This window comes from Triplophysa rosa, linkage group LG22, assembly GCF_024868665.1.
Source record: "Triplophysa rosa linkage group LG22, Trosa_1v2, whole genome shotgun sequence".
NCBI lineage: Eukaryota > Metazoa > Chordata > Actinopteri > Cypriniformes > Nemacheilidae > Triplophysa > Triplophysa rosa.
The window spans coordinates 12,252,708-12,275,487 of NC_079911.1; the positions used below are offsets into that span (position 1 = coordinate 12,252,708).

The following is a 22,780-nucleotide window of genomic DNA, read 5'->3' on the forward strand; positions in this document are numbered from 1 at the left end:
TTTGAACAAAAATGAAGTTGTGTGTATATTTGTAAGCACCATGAAATGCATGTGGTATAAATATTAGGAGTTTTTAATAATGGTTTGTATTAAATTCAACTGCTCTGGGAGAAAAAACTCGCTGATTCATGTGAGAAATTACAATGCTATGGTCTGAGTGTTTGTAAAAGGCTAGATAAATATTCTAATGTAAATATACCTGCATTGTCTATTGAGGTCAAAAGATCTAAATGCTTTTTAAGAGGACATCAAAAGACTTCAGTTTCAAAAGGCTTGTGTTCAGGCATCAAATGCTATTTTCTAAAAACATAAAAATCCACTTACAAGCTTTTAAGCAACTTTTTTAATAATTATCACACTTGCTGCTTAATAAAATAAGAGACTAGTGCATTGCCGTCATGGCTGTCTTGAAGTTTTCTCCCAGCATCATTTGTTTGTAAATCAATCACAGCTCAGTTTCGCATGTCATATTCTTGGCTGCAATATGAAAAGGTTTTACTGCGTAGATCTACATAAATCAATGTATTACTCAGAAAAATAGCATGAGGGAAAAACAATTGGGATTTGTGATATAAATGAACCACCTACTTGAGTTCATGTCATTGATTTTTTTTCTCGCCCAGCATAAATGAATTATACACTGCTGGGATGTGAAAGATAATGGTGAATTCACGAGATGATACCAGGAGGAGATAACACACTGACTCATCAGATGTGTGCCCCATTTAATTACTTTATTATGCTGTTTTCCAAAGGTAGCAGTGGGAGGTTTACAACAAGTCAAAGTCAAAAATATGATATGAACGAAGACACCAAAAGGAGAGAAAAAGCAAGTTATTGAATGTAGGTTGGTTAAAACTCATGACTCAAATGAAAAAGGAAGCGATGTGTGAAATTAAGACTTGGAGACATAAACATTTTTGAGAGACACACCCTGTTTTTCTGCTGAGCGGCCTCGTGTTGACTGCCGTCATAAAATTGCTGTTATCAAGATCAGTCTTAGCACTTTGGACGAGCAGTTGGCCAATGATGGAGTCTATGGCATGCCATAAAGATGAGAAAGAAACAGGAGGTCAAAGTCATGAGCCATCATAACTCTCACGTGTCCTTAATGGAAGTCATTAACCCGTGCCCGAAAGCTGATCTTACCTGTCTTATTTTGTTTTCATTTCAGGTGATACCCATGTTGCATTTTAGAAAAGCTAAAGAACAACTATGTCTGGTGAGCAATGGCTGCTAAACCTGTGACGGTTGTGTTTAAATGAATGAACTTCCTCCAGTTGTCCACAAGGGGCGTAGTTTTACAGATCTGGTGCTGGCTGGGTGTAACAGCAACTCCATGTGGAAGGTTTGTGTCTTCCAGTGGAGCTGCTGTTGCGTGCAGATAGTCACCTTTATCCACATCTGTTTCTCTTTGAAATAAACAAAGAAAATACTGTGCTATTTGTTTTTCACCTATGCATTTTATCCAGACTAACAAGTGGCTGTAAAAGAGCATACAAACTAGCAGAAAGCTAGGACACAGGATGATGACCTATGAATTGACAGCCAGTGTTTGCAGACCAGCTGCCTGTCAGTTCTGTAGGCCACTGTCCTGTTTGCCCTGCTAAATACACACACTGATTTGTTACCCATGAAGAGAATGCAGGACACTTGCTTGTACAAAATCATATGTGTATAATGAACTATATAATTGGGCTAAGAAATGTAAACACACAAACATGCAATGTTTTTTTAGGAAATCTATACATATGGGTATGATTCGTGGGTTTATTTGAATACATCTGTTGTATATATTGATGAATGCGATTTTGGTCGAACATTAAATGATTTTAAAATCAATTTTCTCAGTTGCTGACTATTAAATGTGACTTTTCTCAGCATACAAAACTCACAAATTTTATTACAATTTTATACAATAAAGTGGGATCACACCATTAATGTCATACCGTATGTTGTCATGACATTGTTCCTGTTTGTGGGTCAATTTTAAAATACAAAAATATATATTTTTTATTGATTTTAGTGTTTTTTCATGTGGCAATAGCCTTTAAAAATGTCATGTGTAATTCATCCTAAAATTAATTTGTTTCCTTATCATTTCTTTACAAGTTCTCAAGTTCTATTTAAAGTGTTTAGAAACAAAGTATTTATATTTCTTTTTAGTTTTGGTAAGTATGGCCCGGTTTCACAGACAAGGCTTAAGGCTAGTCCCAGACTAAAATTAATGTGTGACCTGTCTTAACTCAATATAACTTGCCCAGAAATATCTTCAAATATATCAGTGCCATTGTTTTGTCTCGTCTCCACCAGTAATATATTATTCTAAGGCATTTTTATAAAAGCGACATAAATATCTTAATTCAACTAAGGCGTAGTCCTGACTTAAACTAAGCCGTGTCTGTGAAAACGGGCCTATATCTCATATTTTTATTCTATTATTTCAGATTTGTGTTATCAAATCTAGTGAACAGACTTATTTTTCCTGAAAATCTAATGTTTTAAAAAATAACATTCACTTAAGCAACTGTATCAGTAATTCATATTTCAGCCAGAGAAATTACATGTATTTTATTTTTATTTAATACAGTTATTGCTATTATTGGTCACACCACATGCTTAGTGGTCAATACATCATTGACCCCATGAACATTACAAAAAGTGAGATAAAAGAGTGATCTCATCTGCATCATCACTTAAATGTACAAAACCTTCCACTTTACCCACACACTGATTCCAAAGCCAGTATCCAGCAAATATCAAAATGGTTTTACTTTCAGTTTTGTTTAGATTAAGGCTGTGTTTACAGGAATCTGTCCAGTGTTACCGGAATAAACTGACAGCCACTGAATAGTAAATTCTAGTTGTTTAGGATGGACTCCAATGACTATAAATTAAAGTATGACTGGCAATTACAGTACATCCTATTCCAGCCAAAGGACATTTCTTTGCCTGCATCCTTGTAGTTTGGATGGACTTCAAAAAAGGTGTTAATAACATGAGTAATATTTAAATGTGTTTAATAAACACTTGTAACAACACACTTTGGCATATACATTCCTGCCAGAGGAAAGTTTGCTCCCCAGCTGGTTCCCTGAGGTTTTTTCCCACCACCAGCTGGGAACACCAAATCATGATGATTCTGTAAAGATCCTTAAAAACAATATGTGTTGTGAAAAACACTATTTCCAGTAAGAAGACAGTAAATGAGAGCGGTGCAATTGTAAAGTTATTTGTTCTTCTAAAAGAAAATGATTTCATCAATTTACGAAAACATTTGAACTTTCCTAGTGACAGCTGGTGAATGGAACCCGTTCTCTGGGAACTCCCTACAATCCATAGGGAATAGTGTAAGACACACTTTAAAAGCTTTCATTTTCACTTTCATATAGTAGTATCTTTGTCTGGAACATGCGCAACACTGCCGCATATTAGTGGGTGATAAGTGTAGGACGCCGATATGACAGTGTTTTGGCACAGATTCACACAAACAACAGTTTCTCTCTTTTTACTTCAGAAGTGAGGACAAATATAGCAGTCATTCAGTTAAATGTTCAAAGACAGGGTTTATGACGGTCTTTTGTTGTATAAATTCAGTAAACTATAATAATAAATATGATACCCTGTTGAAAAAACCCCAATACCGTCAGAAAGATAAATATAAGGTGTAAAATAAGGCAGAAGTTTCCTATCCAGTCATTTATGGTCTCTAAATTATACATTCATTCGTTATTTCATTTATTAATTTATACTTTCTTTCATGATTCCAAAAGCATTTTTGAGATAAACTATTCACAGAACTCCAGGGGAGGGTGGCGGCTTTTATTTTGGAAGTTCCCCTGAGTTCCGGTCCACAGTAATGTATTAAAATGTAGTGGGACAGCGTGAGCTCATACTTGTACGCGCAGAGGGCTCGTGCTGTGGGAGTGTGCGATGCTTGCGGACTTTCCAGCGAATATCCAGAAGCAACTGAGGACTCAACTAACTTCAGTCTTACAGGGAAAAGAGACAGTCTGCATAAAATAATTAATAGTAAAACAGATAAACCAACAGAACAGCTGACAGCTCGGGACCAACCCACCACCACCACGCTGGCAATCTTTTGTGCCTCGGACTGTTAATTCATCCGAACCGTTGGATTAAACGTCTTAAAACCCAACAACTTTAAAAGTAAACGATTTTTAAAGGACTGTCAACGTGTTTTTTTCTCTTTACATAAGAAGTTTAGTTCACAAATTTTGCAACATGTTCAGCTGGGCGAACAAGGACGGGAAGAAAAAGGATCCCGAACTATTTCAGACTGTTTCTGACGGGCTGAGACGGCTTTACAAAACCAAATTATTCCCGTTGGAAGACACGTACCGCTTCCATGACTTTCATTCTCCGGCTCTGGAAGACGCCGATTTCGATAACAAACCAATGATACTTTTAGTGGGACAGTATTCCACGGGAAAAACCACTTTTATTCGGCATCTCATGGAGCAGGATTTCCCTGGAATGCGCATAGGCCCCGAACCGACCACCGACTCATTCATTGCGGTGATGCACGGGGACCAAGAGGGGCTCATTCCGGGCAACGCTTTAGTGGTTGACCCCAAGAAACCTTTCCGAAAACTAAATTCCTTTGGAAACGCCTTTCTGAACAGGTAAGATCCTCATCAACATTTGTCACGATTATTTGTGCATTTTATGCACTTTCAATAATTAAAGTGATGAAAGATAAATCCTAAAAAAAAATTAATTAAATGAGTTTTAAATGTTTCACCTGTGTGGGGCGTTGTTTTAGTCGTCTTAAAAGAGTATGTTACGAACGAACGAATTATTTTAACATTATTTAAACATATTGAGAAGAACATTAAAAGCTTTCCATCTGAATGAACCTACTGCACCCTTTCTGAATGCATTAGTGCCGTTGTCAGCTGTTACTTCGGATGTTTAAGGGTGGGGCTTTGACATTGGTGAATTTGAAATATTACCAGATTCTCCCATTTAGATCATTGATAAAAGTATTTAAAGTATATTGCTATATATGTATATTGTAATTTTAAGTTATGTATTTCATGATTTTACAGTCTAAGCCATCAGCAAATCACAAGTGGTCCAGTCTGTCAGTTTATGAAGACTGTGATTTGCTCCTGAAATTTTACTATTCAGTCACAGACATGTATCGGCGGCCACATCAGCCGTTTCCCATATTTTCTATGCACACATCTTTCTCATTAATTGTTGGTTCCCTCTTCTAAGAAGAATGTCAGCTGACACTGGTTTTGACAGCTGCTGGGGCCTTCGAGGGTCTTTTTTTTTAACAAGCTCTTGGGGAATGTGGCCCTCCATAAGGAAAGACATAAAGAAACAGGAGTTGGAGTTTACCATGGTGTATCAGTTCAATTCACAGTCGCCTTCAACACGTCACGCATGACATGTCCATGTTAAATCGACTGTTGGTAAGCTGAATTAATTTCGGAAGAGGTGGGCGTGGTTTCTCTCAAGGTCTAGTACTACACATTTCCTTTTGAACTGTGCTCGTTGGAGGCCTCGTGTGGGACTTCCTCAATGAAGCAGAGCTTCATGCTGGTCAATGCTCGGTTGGGGGATTGTGTTATGCACGGATCGTATTTACACCCCGACAGGCCCGGGCTGGCAGAAAGTGTTTTATTCTAAGAAAATGTCCTTGAACTTGAAATCTTGGATTGAATGCTGCTTTGACTTGTGCAATGAATAGGTTCACAATTCACTTACGACTTAGGGAGGAGTTTCAGTCCTCCCTCTTTGTATTCACCTTGATGGTGTGTGTTGTCTGAGGTCAAATCAGGGTTTCTTTGAGTTGGTTTGGGTTTTCTACACTGTAATCGGTAAACAAATTCTGTAGTTTGTGCATACTTTTATGCAGTTCCAAACACGCATGACTTTTTCAGTGAAAGAGAAAAAATAATAAGAAAATTCCTGCCACTCATTTCCATTTTCCATATATTAAAGGAAATCGTCATCTGACAAGATAATGACAGAATTTGGCTACATTTCCAGATTTTGACACTTCTTGGCCTGTGTGACTTTTTTGGAGCTTTGCTTGTCAAAAGATAGAAAAAGACTGACTCAGCTAAGAATTCCCCCTTCACTGTGCAGATAATCTTGGGAACTGACTCAGCAATTTCTGAGCCTTCTTTCGTATGGGCTTACACCTAAAAGTGTCCCCTGGTTAGCTCTCTGACACCTGCTTCCTTTATATTATGCTTATCAAGCATAATAAAACAATTCTCAAGCGTTTTCCCTGTGACCTTAGCTTGAAGGTTATTGGCAAAGAACTCGGCTAATATTATTAGCCGTAGTGTGTAACTTATGGCCACTGCTTTAAGTCTAGATTCTTAGTACACATTAACCCCTTGGGCGTACCAGTAGATCACAGTTATGTGTTCATGCTCCACCTTTGTGCTGGAGTTTCTCATTCCATACTACTATGCTGTAACTCAAGTATGTTCTCTTGTGCAGCTGCGTTCATCATTTTCCATAGGCTCTGTATTGAATTTGGCATTGTGAAACTTGATTGCAGACTGACACTCTGTGAGCTTTCCTGCCAGAAGCTGAGTTCAGATATCTGTTCCAAGCTTTCACAGTGATTGTGCCAATAAAGGGCTCAGCATACTACATTCGAAATTTGAAAAACGACCATCTGTGACCTGATTGTGAACAAAATCTGGTCCAAACGACAATTCGTTTCACTAGTTCGCCGCAGCAAACCAAACAGAACTCTCCGGGAAAGTTTGTGTTGGCCGGTAAACACCCTCGAGCCACCATTGGTCCATGGCCATTACGTAATAGGTGGGTGTGTGGTTTGTGTGGCCACGTGCGCAGAGGCTATTTGCATACGTCATGTAAACCCCGCCTCCAGAAACAAAGGGGTGTTGGATTGTTCGAAAACACTATACCGTCTCAACGTTTTCGAGCTTCGTTTTACCCCAAAACGCAGAACGAAAGCGCAATTCGCCTGGACTATGCTGAGCCCTTGATGTCCAGCTGCGGAACCGCAGCAACAGATTCTGAACAGCAGTTTCTGAACAGCAGCCACAGAATGGAGGGGCGGAGCTTGCGGTCTTACACGAAGTCGCGCCACCTATAGAGTCATGGAGTGTGATTTGCTATTGTTACATGCAAAAACGTGATATTCTTAAATAAGGCTACTTTTCAGGTCTTACATGTGTAAGTTATAATAATACATTAAGGTATAGTACAAAAAGCCATTTAAAACAACAATCTTGTGTAGAATTATTGTATAATGAATGCGTTTCATTGTATTGGCTTATGTGTTCTTGTTGATTGTGTTAGAAATAATGTTTCAAACTTGTGGGCATTTTGTATGAATGTATTAGTTTTATTGTTTTATGGTTTTCTGCTTTGTTCTACAAACCCGATTCCAAAAAAGTTGGGACACTGTACAAATTGTGAATAAAAACAGAATGCAATGATGTGGAAGTTTCAAATTTCAATATTTTATTCAGAATACAACATAGATGACATATCAAATGTTTAAACTGTGAGAATGTATCATTTTAAGGGAAAAATAAGTTGATTTTAAATTTCATGGCATCAACACATCTCAAAAAAGTTGGGACAAGGCCATGTTTACCACTGTGTGGCATCCCCTCTTCTTTTTATAACAGTCTGCAAACGTCTGGGGACTGAGGAGACAAGTTGCTCAAGTTTAGGAATAGGAATGTTGTCCCATTGCATGGCAAAAATATAAGAACGCTTGGAGCTCTCAGAGCTGATGTGTGGGTGTGCTTTGGTTTTCAAAATAAGTAATGGATTAATGAGTTATATAAAATAATGCTGTTTGTAGGCTTCACAAGTCATGACACAAGTCACTTGGCTACTGCAGTGCATTAGACAAAAAGTTTATTAAGAAAAGTAACAATGACATTTATTGTGCTTTCACGGATGTGACACCAGCACATTTACAGCACGGATGAAACAGAGGTTTTATACTGCCCATGATCAATGTTTTAAATGTAAAACACCACAACAGCCAAGTGACTTGCGTGAGCCACCATATTCACCTGTGCTACACACTTGAGGGGCGCAATCCACAGTTTGAGAACCCAAACCTCTGATCTAAAGGTCCATGCATCGCACATCATGGCCACTCTGCAGAGGTAAGGGATGTTTTTACACTTATCCTTACAGAAAACCCCCGGTGGTGCACAGCATGTTGTATTTCTAGCTCTACTTTTTACATTTTCTATTTGAAGTATTGCAATATATCGCAAATGTGTATCGTATCGAAATACATAGCAATATATTGTATCGTGACCCATCTATCGTGATATGTATCGTATCGGGAGGCACTTGCCAATACACAGCCCTAATTTTCGCATGTAACGATAGTAAATCACACTCCAAGACTCTAGGTAGCACGACTTCGTGTAAGAACGCAAGCTCCGCCCCTCCTTTCTGTGGCTGCTGTTCAGAAACTGCTGTTCAGAATCTGTTGCTGCGGTTCCGCAGCTGGACATGTCTCGATTGTGCAAAGCCCTATGGTATTTAAACCACTACTAAGATTAATTTACAGTCGGTTATGAGTTGGTGGCGATCTTTGATGTTACGCAACATGCACTGTTAGTGCCAGTCATTTGAGTTTGTGCATATAAGACATATCTTCCCAAGAAATCCATATTGTCCTGTAAGCTGGTGGTTTTTGAAATATTTCTTGAATAAACTACATAATAAAAACGTACCCTGAATATTACATTGGCAGGTGGAATGGTGTTTTCATCTTTGAATTTACAGTATTCTTGTCTTGGGGACCATTTTATGTTGTGACTTCCACAATGCAAGCTAATAAGTTACTCTTTATAAGGAGTCTATCCTTACTCTTTTCCTAAAAGTGAATGGGAGGTTTTCCCACATGAAAATATTGTGGTATACCATTACATTTACTTAAGTGAACTGCAGTATATGCTACTATATCATATTAATCACTATAATGTATTAAAGTCACCATGAAATAAAAAATGACGATTCTTATTTTTTACTGCACTGGAATACTGCAGTCAGTGTTTATTGTAAATGATTTATCTTACCTGAACACCTTGATTAGATAGTTCAGGTGTGTTTGATTGGGGTTAGAGCTGAAATCTTCAGGACGGTCGATCTCCAGGAGCAGGGTTGGTGACCACTGGTCTAGACCATGTGGTACCACTAGTGGTACTTGAAGAGGTACGTGACACGACAGGAAATTAAAAACAATATATTTTAGTTTACATTACGTTTTAAAGTGTTATAAATACTATTTCAAATGTTTAATACATGATGGATAAATACAGAATACATCTCGGCCTATGTACAATTTTAATATAGTTGTATGAATTATTGTTTATTTGTCATTGGTCGATGATGTAACTCACGCGCGTGACAGCGAGCTCAAACACAGAGCGGGAGCAGACAGGCACTTGTACATCTCTCACTCTCTCTCTTCCGATGAGCTACGTGTGTAAATTAAGCTTCCTATGTATTTCTGCAATTGAACCGCTGTGGAAAACTGTTGTCATTGCTGTAAAGCGCTAATTCAATACACGTCTGCGTCTACTCGAGGTTAAATTAATGAAACGCGCGTTGCACACTTTGACAAGAGCCGCTGCAGTAAATGGTGAGTCTCTACGTATACTTATCTTCTGTGTTAAATGTTCTTTCCACATTGTTTGTCTTTAATATAGGTTTGTAGTCTTTCTGCCAGTCCCCACAAAGTTAATAAATCCCCCATATAAGTAATTTACAGAGCCGTGTTTACAGTGCACAGAAGTATTGTGTCCACAATTACTGCTGACTAACTTGAAAAACATGTTATTTAGTTTGAAAACAGCAAGTAAATAAAAAAGTGTTTGTATTATTAATAATACATTAGAATTGGAGGACCATGTGTAAAGATAAAGGTTCACAGCTCTACTATTAATTTGAGTGTTTATTCATGTGGTTTTCTATGGCGGTCAGTCGGTGGTACTTGGAACAACAAATTTGATTAAAGGTGGTACTTGATCTGAAAAGTTTGAGAACCACTGGTCTAGACATTTTACTGCAGTTTACTGTAGCAAATATTAAAGTATTTCTTCATGTGGGCTGCTGAAGTCTGGTGTGTATTCTGGTGTCTATCTGCATTGTTGTCACGTTGTTTAAAGGTGAGCTCCGACCAAAAATGAAAATTCTACCATTAATTACTCACCCTCAAGTAGTTTAACATCCCTAGGACCTCCGTTTTCCCCCAGAACACAAATTAAGGTAGTTTTGGAAGCTTTCTGACTCCTCCATAAATTGCAACGCAACCAAAGACACAAGCCACGTGACCGTGCATCCGGTGTCTGCATCGCTCGACGCATGTGCGTTCTGACCACACAGGCTCTTCGTCAGTACGAGCATGCGTCGAGCGATGCTGACACCGGATGCACTGTCGTGTGGCTCTCGGGAACGGGTGCTGGAAACTAGCACTCAATTCAGGAAGTGTTTGAAAATAGTTGTTAGTTTTGTTTGTTTGCGCACAAAAAGTATCCTTGTCACATTATATTAATTAATACTGAACCACCGGAGTCGCGTGGAAAATTTTACGATTACGAATGTTACTTTTTAACTTTTAATCCCTCCTTTAATATTGATGGCTTTGTATCCACATGGTCCAATTTCTGAAACCAATGCTGTTGAAATTACTATTTTTCTTAATTTATCATGAACACAAATATTTTGAAGTCAGAGTTCAAATATTCAGTTGGTTAAACAGACTAGTCATACTTTCCATAAACCTTTCCAAATATTAGGCCTATTTGAATGGCAAGACTTTAAAGAACAATAGTAGAGGAGTGTGTATATTCAGTGGAGGGGTTTATTTACGCATTTAGTAGATGCTGTTATCTAAACTGACTTGCAGGGCATTCTGTATATATATTTTTCAATATCTTTTTAGTTTATCAGTAGTACAGCTAAATAAGCAACAAAAATTGTCTGGATGAGTGGTCGTCTGTTAGACATTGTTTCTATGATCATTTGGTCATTAAATGGCATATTTAAAATAAAATATTCCAGACAGCTGTGCAACAATTGGATAAATGTATATCTGTTCATGTCCTGCAAACTTGGCTTTACACTAATACATGAGGCAAAATACACAGTCTTAGTCAAATGGAAGTAGGGCTGTGCAAAAATATCGATACATGTAACTATCTCAAATGTTTTTTTTTTCGATAGTGAATACCTATCAATAATTTTTTTTAAATCATGTCATATACATACGGCCAAAAGTAAGTGGAAGCGAGCATGGCGAAAAATATAAGAACGCTTGGAGCTCTCAGAGCTGATGTGTGGGTGTGCTTTGGTTTTCAAAATAAGTCATGGAGTAAAGAGTTATATAAATTAAATGCTGTTTGTAGGCTTCGCAAGTCATGACACAAGTCACTTGGTTACTGCAGTGCATTAGACAAAAAGTTTATTAAGAAAAGTAACAATGACATTTATTGTGCTTTCACGGATGTGACACCAGCACATTTACAGCACGGATGAACCAGGGGTTTTATACTGCCCATGTTCATTGTTTTAACTGTAATGCACCACAACAGCCAAGTGACTTGCGTGAGCCACCTTATTCCCCTGTGCTACCCACTTGAGGGGCGCAGTCCACAGTTTGAGAACCCAAACCTCTGATCTAAAGGTCCATGCATCCCACATCATGGCCACTCTGCAGAGGTAAGGGATGTTTTTACACTTATCCTTACAGAAAACCCCCGGTGGTGCACAGCATGCTGTATTTCTAGCTCTACTTTTTACATTTTCTATTTAAAGTATTGCTATATATCGCAAATGTGTATCGTATCGAAATACATAGCAATATATTGTATCGTGACCCATCTATCGTGATATGTATCGTATCGGGAGGCACTTGCCAATACACAGCCCTAAATGGAAGTGTGTCGGATACTGAGTGGAACGCATGCAGAAGGGAAATAATTGTCTGGAGTGAAGATAGCAGCACTGAGAGAAAAAGTGATGGCTCTGGTTCTGGAAAACCGATAGGGGAGTAAGAAAAATATGCCGGGGGAACGTACTAGTTGGAGCTTGAAGATTGAATGACTAAAATGTGCTGGAATGCTAAAAAACAGGGATATCATGCCTGTAATGTTAGCACATAAATGAAAAACATACAGAAAGATAAAAAGCACGGATTGGTTCACTGAAAAGCCGAGGTAAGAGCTGGGATGATAAGAGTTCTGGTAAGAAGGGAATTCCTTTGCACTAAAAACATCAATCATAAGACATAAATCATATTAGGCATGGGTCGGTATGAGATTTTGGCAGTAACCATCACGGTATGGCGGTATTGCGGTTGCAGCTTTAAAATGTGTTATTTTAAATGTCTGAGTAAAAAACATTGAACACAATAGATTAGATTTTTAAGCAACACAAAATATTTGGAACAGTAGTAAACATGAACAGTATGTTAAAGTAGGTTAGTAGTAGGTTAAATCAGTGAACTTTTAGTGGTTTTAAAACCGTGGCTTTTCCAAACTGCGGTATACCTTAAAACAGCCCATGCCCAAATCATATGTGTTTTACATTGTCTGATAGTGTGTATCTATTTGAAATGTCTGATTCTCTTTGTCAGGTTTGTATGTGCTCAGATGCCAAATCCAGTGCTGGAGAGCATCAGCATCATAGACACTCCTGGAATTCTGGCCGGAGAGAAGCAGAGAATCAGCCGAGGTTGGTGTTTGTATTGCTGTCTTTATTCCCTTATGCTTCTTTGTCTTGGTTTCTTAAACTCCACACCCTCCCCCCACCTTCCCCTTCTTTACCGTCCCCTGACTTCCCTTCCCGTAGTTACCCCGTCATATTCTGTGTCCTATTATTATGACCTCCATTTGCATCGGTAACTGCGTGTGTAAGTGATTTTTTTTGCTTACATTGCTTATAGTCATTAAACCTATGGCTTAAGCAAAAGAGTTACAGTTACTGATGCATTACCGTGTTAAGAGGGAAGTATTTTTAGTTTCCCTGTTTACATTATAGCACAACAAACTCATGCACCTTCCATAGGCTCTTTTCCTGTAGGAAGGAAAGGAAGTTGAAAAGCTCATACGTTTATTGTGACAATTGGGCTGTCTATTCCCGTCAGACACTATGAATTGTCATTTGTCAATTTATCATTTTTAATCATTTGTGGACTCTTCTGAATACATACTTCTGCCAACCCCTGGATTTAATAATGCAAACATAAAGCAAATTAATAATGAATATCAATTTAATATTCAGTTACACCTTAGTAAGTCTATTTGATTGCTTATTGACTTAATAAAAAGAGTAAAAATGTGCTTTTGGATTTCCTGGAAGTATATTGACCAAGGATTACAATGTAGCACAGTGATGTTTGTTTATTTCAAGTAAATTCTAAGAGCGCATTGTGTACGGAGCTAACCGGTGTCACGCTGGAACCCTTCCTGTGCTTGTCTATCTGGTGTGGCGTGTGTAAGTGTGTGTGCAGGCATCTCTGTGCCTTTCCCTGAAGACTGTGAATATGTGATCAGAGGGTGAGTGGCATCTACAGATAACGGTCTGACAAAGGGGGGGCCATCATAGGACAGGAAACAGACGTTGCCGCGGAACAGACCGGGAGCAGTAAAGACATACAAACGTTTGGGCTGTCTGAGTACATTCATGTTCAACAATTTGGTTTTGTGTTATTGTTTTGTCATACATGCATAGGTGCATGTCAGCACAGGTTTTCTTTTCTTTTTGTTTTGAGTGGCTTTCTTGCCTTTTGTACCTGACAAGCAAGAGCACAGTTGTAGTACTGTTGTTTGGACTTGCTCCAGTAATACCATGGTACCACAGAGCATAAAATGTGGTATTATATATCATGGTGGGAATCGGAAGGAGTGTAATATGATATTGATATCTTGTTCACAATGCCATAATAGTGTGATTCTTAGATATATTAAATGTATAGTAGTTAAAAATGGTGAAGATCTTCAGTGGTTTGATCAGTAATATTCTTGTTTTTAGTTTTGGTTATATAGAAATGAACTTAGTTGAACCAAAAGCCTTTATTCACAAGTTTGAACTCGCATGTAACACAGTTCAGTGAAAACAATGCATTTACAAGATGTACTGTAGACAATTTTGCAAGATGGTCCTGATACACTTCCTGTTTCAGTTTTTTGAAATTCAATTTTTCAGTTCAATTTTTTTATTAAATTAAAGGTCCAATGTGTCATTTTTTGGAGGATCTATTCACAGAAATTAAATAATACTGTATACATATAATATTACAGTACATATAATAGACATATAACTATGTCTTCAGCGGTGTGTAAAGACCTTGCACAATGAAGCATTATGTTTTTCTTACGTTAGAATGAGCTATTTCTATCGACATACATCGCGGGACCCCTTTAATGGAATTTGCCATGTTGTTACTACAGTAGCCCTAAACGGAAAAAAATGCTTTACAAAGTGCGTTTCGTAAATACGTTTTCTCCAGCAGCAAAGAAGCGGAAACGTGACAACATCTTAGTTCTGTGTCAGCCACCGTAGTGCTTCGAAAGGGAGGGGTGGAGTGAGCCGTTGGTTGCAATTCGCAACCTCACCACTAGATGCCGCTAAATTTCATACAAAATTTCATTCCTTTTAAATCTTAAAGAAGTTCCTTTAACATTTTGATTCAGTTCTCAATTCTGTTGGTTGTATTTCATTTGAACATATAGTGTTAAAAAATTAAAAGAGAAAGTACTTCAGGACCAGTGTTGTTTACTGTAGTAGACCACTTCGCAAGATGTAAGCAGAAGCACTTCCGGTTTTGGTTTTTATTACTTAATATTATTTTTAATCTTGAATGAATGAATGAATGAATGAATGAATGAATGAATGAATGGTAATGTTAAAGATATTTGTTTAACATTTTAAATCTGTTATAAATATTCTGTTGATTGAGTTTTGTTCAAATGTTTATGTAGTGAAACGGGAAGTTCTTCTGGACCATCGTTGAACCAGTGTTGTTTACGTCATCTGAAGTGGTCAATAGACCAGTCTTGCTAAATGGTCTATAGTTTATCTTGTACATGATAGTATCACTTTTAATGTAGGGGAGTGATCTGCTCAAAATATGCATATGAAAATTAGTTATGCAAGAAATGCTCCCATGAGGGAGTACAGACATGGTTGGATGATACTAACAAGGTGTTGTAGAACGCTCAAATTCCATATTGTACATCTCCCTCTTACATGTTTATTATTTAGGTTGGCTTCCAAACGGACCGCACCTTGTGGTCTCTGATGAGCAACTCTTCCCCCCAGAGCTTGGCAGAGCCTAAAGCGGGTGTAAAAACATCATTAGTGAATGACAAAACACTGTATTCCAGGGATAATATATGGGTATGAAAGCACGTGTGGAATCACACGTGCTGACAAAGTATGCAAGATACATCCTTTCTACTTCACACTGAAATTACACACACGGTGTGAGAGTCACAAGGTCTTGGACTCATTACGAGAGAGAGATGGTGGTAGCCACCCTTTGCCCTCGTTCTTGCTCGGGGGCAGAATGAGAGCCATAAAGATTGAAAGTGAAGATGGTGAAGGCTTACAAGGTGTGGCAGCTAATTCTAAGGACACAGATAATGGGCACGTATTAGATGCCACTAGGTGCAATTGGTTTTGGGATTAAAGTTAGTATTTCCCGTTGTACAAATTGTCTCATAAAAGTATTCACTGAGATATTGCTAGCGCGTTTCTTCACGGGTTGAGTTTATTTAAAGATTCAGACTCTATTGTGTTCAAAACTTCCTCTTTTATAATGTTACAGTAATTGTACGCTGGTGGAGGGAAATGTGAGGAAAGCCCTGCTAGTGTCATTATCCGAACATGGAAAATGTGAGCGTTTGGCTCCCATGTCAAGTACATAGGGAAAATGTTGAATTGGCAGCATAACACGCAGTCATGCACGGAGGGAAAGTGTGTGTCATAGCCAGGGCATAGTCTGGAGTTTGGCACATAGCCAATCATATCAGACTGAAGTCAAGAGGATGCCGTGTGTGATAACTTCAAAAGCAAGTTTAGTAGGAAATCTGTGTCTGTCTGAGAATGATGGGAGTGAAGTGAGTTATGCACCTTTTCTAAAAAACACGGATAGGAATGACAACTATTTTGAGATGTAGCCATAGTCACGCTGTTGTTTTGCAAGCAGACGAGCGTGCGTGCTATTTTAATTCAATCCATTTCTCCTGCCTTATTTTGTTCGTCGAGTAGTTTTATTATGCTCTTTGTCTTGTACTATCTCCTCCCACTTCATTCTTCACAACAATGTGGTCTCCATATTGTGGTTCTAAACCCCTGTATACTTTGGAGAACAGATGAAAGAGCCACTCCCAGGTAATAAACTGTAAAATAAACCAGTGCTCTTTCATACTGTAGTAGAATTGCTAAAAGGCCATTTTACAGCTTGAGGATAAGTGAATGCAATTGTACGAAGTCTGTCTTCTGTCAAGCTCAGGTGTAGATCTTGTGAGGTTGGTTAATAATCTTCTCTCTGCTGACTTCACAGCTGTTCTTCTCCTCCTGACCTCTGTTAGGCTTTCCATGAACTACAACATACTTAAAATGAATCCACATGTGCCTTTAAGTCATGTTGCCTCAATCTGTGCTAGTCCTAAAACACTGACACGTTTCTCCCTAATAGCACAATTACCCTAGGGTTTCAAGCCAAATCATTTTTTGATCACTTTCATTTGCTTATAGGGAAAATGTTGTAATAAGCAATGTAAACTTCTGTAGTTATTTTGTTAAGTATGTAAATGTGGATTCAAATGCTATAGTGATTCCTTTGTGGGCACTCCCTTTCCATTCAGTGTGCTTTTTAAACATTTCTCTGTCCTTAACAGAGTCTCATACTGGGTGATGTTCCACAGGGCTCCATTCTAGTACCTCTGTTGTTTACTGTACACAGTGTCTGCCCTAATTCTTCATGGCTGAATAACCCTAGCAGCGTGTCTTGTTTCATCACTGTGCTCCTCGAAATCAGATAGTGCTTCACTGAATACACTTAGGTGGCCTATCACAGCCTTTTTTTGTCCTGAAATCACATCTGTTGAGGACTGATGCACCTGTCGTTGCAGTGGCCTTGATAAAGTAGCAAGGCACTGCCAGGTGTTGTGTTTTATTATACAGATTTAATTCTGATACACTGACAACGTGATGCACAGTTATTAACTTAATAAACAGTTATTAAAGTCTGCTATTGTTAACTGAGATTATTTTATCAGATCTGTGCATTGTTTGTTTCTCGGTGTTTTTCAGGATTTCAGTGGTACTGGAAAGAGATCATTTCCTTTCAAGCACAAATGAATGCACACAACATTTCCATTGGAACCCCTCCCACAATTCTTTCTCAGTTGTTGCTGGTAAAATGGTAGCCGAGGCGTATTACTCGGAAAATACATTTTTAAATCAGAAAAACTAATGTAAAGACTTTTTTAGGTTGTCATATCTACTAGATTAGCATTATGGCAGAAAAAACCTACAGTATGATTGCAAAGATCATTGTTGGGTTAATATTTAGCAGGAACAATGGCACCACCAATACAGTGTTTGTATCATGCAGAGAGTCTGTATTATCATTGTTGAACATACCCAGACTTTTAAGATCTATTAGTTGGAACTTCAAAATACATTTTAAGTATTTAAAGTTAAGGTTAAACTGTAGAATATGTCAGAGAAGTAGACACAGTTTTTGAAGTAGACAAGAACAAATAAGCCACAGTCCTTTTAACCTGCTTTTTATTGTGTCTAGCAAATCATCTGGTCCCAATCATATGCAAGCTGACGTTTGCTATCAACCATTCACAACTGTTGTCTCGGAAACTGCTGCAGCTTAGTTATGAGCGTTCCATGCGGACATAACTACAAACACTACAAGAGAAATCCAAACTTTTTTATTATATGTGACCCTGGACAACAAAACCAGTCTTATGGGTCAATTTTTCGATATTGAGATTTTTACATAATCTGAAAGCTGAATAAATAAACTTTCTATTGATATATGAGTTGTTAGAATAGGACAATATCTGGCTGAGATACAACCGTTTAAAACTCTGGAATCTGAGAGCGCAAAAAAATCAAAATATTGAGAAAATTGTCTTTGAAGTTGTTAATCAGGGGCACTGTGGCAGACCATCCACTCGCAAAAATAAAGTTTTTATATATTTAAGGTAGGAAATTTACAAAATATCTTCATGGAACATGATCTTTACTTAATATCCTAATGATTTTTGGCATAAAAGAAAAATCGATAATTTTGACCCACACAATGTATTTTTGTCTTTTACTAAAAATGTTCCCGTGCTACTTAAGACTGACTTTGTGATCCAGGGTCACATATGGTTAATTATTTGTATTACAAATAGACTACGCATGGTTAGGGTTTGAAGAACAAATTCCAGGGTGTAGGGGTTAACTTTTACCAGGACCCTGTGAAATTACACGTATCATGCCTGAAGTATCTCAGAATGGTTATTTTAATAGATAATAATAGATTGTGGGTTAATATCTGTTCTGGAGAAGGCAATACTAAAGATTATCTTTTGTTTAGATTTACCTCATACATTCTCCCTCATTACTGACATTTAGACCAACCTTCAGACCAGCATGTACTCACCATGTCTATTTATGGTGGTCTTTGTGTGGGTTGTAAACTTTCAAGCATATTATGTACAGTTCATACAAAGCTGGCACCCTTGCAGACACCTGGTGTGATTTCCATTTCAGAAAATCAGCATGTTGGTTTTATTTTACCATATATAAAGTTTCTTCGGTGCATCTTTAATTATTAATTCATTCGTCCTAACATGCGTTTTCTTATTAAAGTAACCATTCACCCAAAAATGAAAATTCTGTCTTCATTTCCTCACCCTCAAGTTGTTCCAGATCAGTACAAATGTCTTTGTTCTGATGAACACAGAGAGAGATATTTGGAAGAATGCTTGTTACCAAACAGTTCAGTAACCAAACAGTCCACCATTGACTACCATAGTAGGAACAATTGCTTTATATATATATATATATATATATATATATGTTTGTGAAGGATAGTAGCTGATAAAGAAAAAGGCCTGACTCGTTGAAGTCACCCCCATGTTGATTTCAGATCCAGGTTTTACATCCTGATGACTTCGACATAAAACTTGGGAGCTGGGATGCAGTCCTTCCTGTTCTCTGCCCTTACAACTGGCCTCCACACTCTCTCTGCATAATCAAAATCTAAATTGATAACTTCTGTCCCAGTAAGAAATGTAGTTGGACTTGCTGTGAGCCAAAACACTACTGAGATCTAGAGGCAAGCAATTTTATTCTGGCCCTTGTTAAAAATGATTGTGCGTCTTATGCATTTTGCTCTATAAACCCTGAATAGCTGAAATAATATCTCTACCAAATGTTTTTCATTAACATGCATTGTTCTGCATTCATTTTATATGCCAGCATCCTAAAGGTATTTTTGGCACCTTGGTTACTGTCAAAACAGATATACTTATATTTCTCTTTGTTCCCTGAAAATTTTTTAAACTGTTAGATAAGAAAATAATAACCAAACATGAGATCTTTTCGGCCAGTATGTCCACAGGACAATTTATTCTCTTTCCTGTTTGTCAGTGTCAGTTTAGGTGTAGTAAAACCGGAACACAGTATTTTTTAATTGTGCAAGTTGTGTGGATGTATGCACGGTTGTGTGTTCGGATGGAGATGTAGAGTGATGTGGGCAAGATTAGGAAGTTCAAGAGCATCATGCTGGTGACTGATGTACTGCCCTTTAGCCGGTCACGGGAAGAGTGTACTACATTGTCAGGATTCAGAACACACAATCATGTTTTTTTACTACATTGAGTGACTTCAGTTGATTTTATATTAGGCAAATTATATTTTCTATCCCCTACCCCCAAACCTTACCCTCTTGGAATAAATATGATAAATGACTAAGTGGATTAAACAGTCTTGTGTCTTGTATTATAATTTCATGTCTTATGTCATACTCACCTCTACGCTACTCTTCCAGGTTATGATTTTGCTGCAGTTCTCGAGTGGTTTGCTGAACGTGTGGACCGCATCATTCTTCTCTTCGATGCGCACAAGCTGGACATCTCCGATGAGTTCTCCCAGGTGATCCGGGCCCTGAAGAACCACGAGGACAAGATGCGAGTGGTTCTCAACAAAGCCGACCAGATCGGCACCCAGCAGCTCATGAGGGTTTATGGCGCCCTCATGTGGTCGCTTGGTAAAATCGTCAACACCCCAGAGGTCATCCGAGTGTATATTGGCTCATTCTGGGCTCAGCCGCTGCAGGTTCCGGATAACAGGAAACTGTTTGAGGCAGAGGAGCAGGACCTTTTCCGCGACATGCAAGGACTTCCGCGTAACGCAGCGCTGCGCAAGCTGAATGATCTTATCAAACGGGCACGTCTGGCAAAGGTAGAAAATGAAGGCTTTTGTAATTGTAGTCGCATTTAAAAGTGTTGTTGAGCATTTTTAAGTATTGCATATGAAATGGTATAATAATAATGCATATTTAAAATATTGTTTAAAGTTTTACAGGCATATCTCACATTATGATCCTGGTTTGTTAGTTTGTTCAATGTAGTGTGTGATGCCCTCATGTGGTCACCTCTGAAAATTGTCAGTTGCTGTGGTAAACATTTGTAATTTGGAGAATACCTCAGACAATGACATAATTAATATCTGCAATTTAGATTAAACAATTATACTTTTTCTTGGTCCAGGTCCATGCCTACATCATCAGTGCTTTGAAGAAAGAAATGCCAAACATGTTTGGGAAAGAGAATAAGAAAAAGGAGCTCATCGCTAACCTGGGTGAAATCTATGCAAAGATTGAAAAAGAACATCAGATATCCCCTGGGGATTTCCCTCAATTGTCTAAAATGCAGGTACATGGACAACATTTTATCCAAACTCATCATTTAGCAAAACATTTTCTAAATAATCAAAAATATTTCAAAAGAAATTGAGTTCAAAAACATATAGTCACTTCTAAGGTTTGCCTTAATTCCATCTTGTTGTTTTCATCATTAGGAAATCCTTGCTGCCCAGGACTTCAGTAAGTTTCAGGTAATGAAGCCTAAGCTACTGGAAGCAGTGGAGGACATGTTGGCCAACGACATTGCCAAACTTATGACCCTCGTTCGCCAGGAGGAGGCTGCCATGCCCAGCCAGTCTGTCCAGGGTGGTGCTTTTGAGGGCACCATGAATGGACCTTTCGGGCACGGCTACGGAGAGGGAGCCGGCGAAGGCATCGATGAGCTGGAGTGGGTTGTGATAAAAGACAAACCAACTTATGATGAGATCTTCTACACCCTGTCGCCTGTCAACGGGAAGGTCTCAGGTGCTATGGCCAAGAAGGAGATGGTTAAATCCAAGCTGCCTAACACTGTTCTAGGGAAAATCTGGAAGCTTGCTGATGTGGATAATGATGGCTTCCTGGATGATGAGGAGTTCGCCCTGGCTAACCACCTCATCAAGGTTAAACTAGAGGGTCACGAGTTACCCGCTGAGCTTCCGGATCACCTTGTGCCTCCTTCTAAACGAGGACAGTGATCAAATTTAGGGGGAAATTGTATTATTGAGCCTAATTGAAGAGAGGTTGTGTATATGGGTGGAAGAGCGGTTTATGAATATAACAAATATATAAACAGAGTTTATGATGTAATTAAACGATATGTGTTAGCTGTGAAAAAGAGCCAAACAGCTTTTAACTTATACATCTCTACAGTTTATTTTCATAATTATGCTCATATTTGTATCATCTTTGTTGTTGTTAGAACAGGTAGATATCAACTTAATTGAAACCAAGAATATTAATAAATTAGCTTCTCAAATTCTAATTTAAGCCTGTTTCAGTTTTTACAATGGTATGCTGTTAGGAAATTTTCACTATGACCAAAATGTCTGTATTAAAAAGCTCTTGGAGGTCAAAGAGATTGTTCACGTTTAACATGAAACTTGTCATTAAATTGTTGCATATCATATTAATGCTTTTCTCCTGTACTTTATTTCTCAAATTTAAAGTTATGCTGGGAGAAATTGTTTAACTCTTGTGAATTATATGATGGTCTATGTTGTGCATATTGTTAATCTACAGTATACTTACACAATATGACACAATCCTTATAGTTTAAGTTTGTCTGATTTAATCATTATTTTCCTCAAGTTTGTCAATGGATAAGCAGGGATGTGTTTGTAGAATCCATAAATGATTAACTGTTCATCTAATTGTGTTGTGCCATTAAGTTTGGTTATTATTAAATTACACCTGGGATGCTTTCCTTCCATGGTTCTTCTCTTTCATTTTGCTCTGAAATGAGTAGGATGTAGTCTACCGTTAATACTATTTGTGTTTTACAAAGTAGTTTGACTTTGTACAGATTTTCAAATTGTTTAAACTGTAAAAACACATGACGACAGTCATGTTTTAAACAAGTACTTTGTTAATTCATGTTGTGTTATGAGTCATGGTTTAAGTGCCTCAGCCTGCTAATACAAAAAGCTCTTTACACTCCATCTATGAATGCTTTTCATATGTATATTTTTTGGTCTTGTTTGCAATAAAAAGATACAACAAGCCTGCATTTTGTGCTTGTCTGACTGACAGCTTATGTTTTTTTTATTCAGCTAAGGCTGTTTATATTATAAAAGGGTATTTTTTGTAAACATAAGATTTGTAATCACTGAAATAAAAAGGTTTTGGTACATTGTA

General features: G+C 37.9%; 1 protein-coding gene across 1 annotated transcript; it reads left to right on the plus strand.

The window, feature by feature from the left end:
* Positions 1-3,858: 3,858 nt before the first annotated feature.
* Positions 3,859-22,650, plus strand: ehd1b (EH-domain containing 1b). The gene is made up of 5 exons (XM_057321762.1): positions 3,859-4,646; positions 12,635-12,732; positions 20,069-20,481; positions 20,790-20,954; positions 21,100-22,650. Exons 1-5 carry the CDS (start codon positions 4,246-4,248, stop codon positions 21,619-21,621), a joined length of 1,599 nt encoding a protein of 532 aa, XP_057177745.1. The 5' UTR covers positions 3,859-4,245; the 3' UTR covers positions 21,622-22,650.
* Positions 22,651-22,780: the final 130 nt, after the last annotated feature.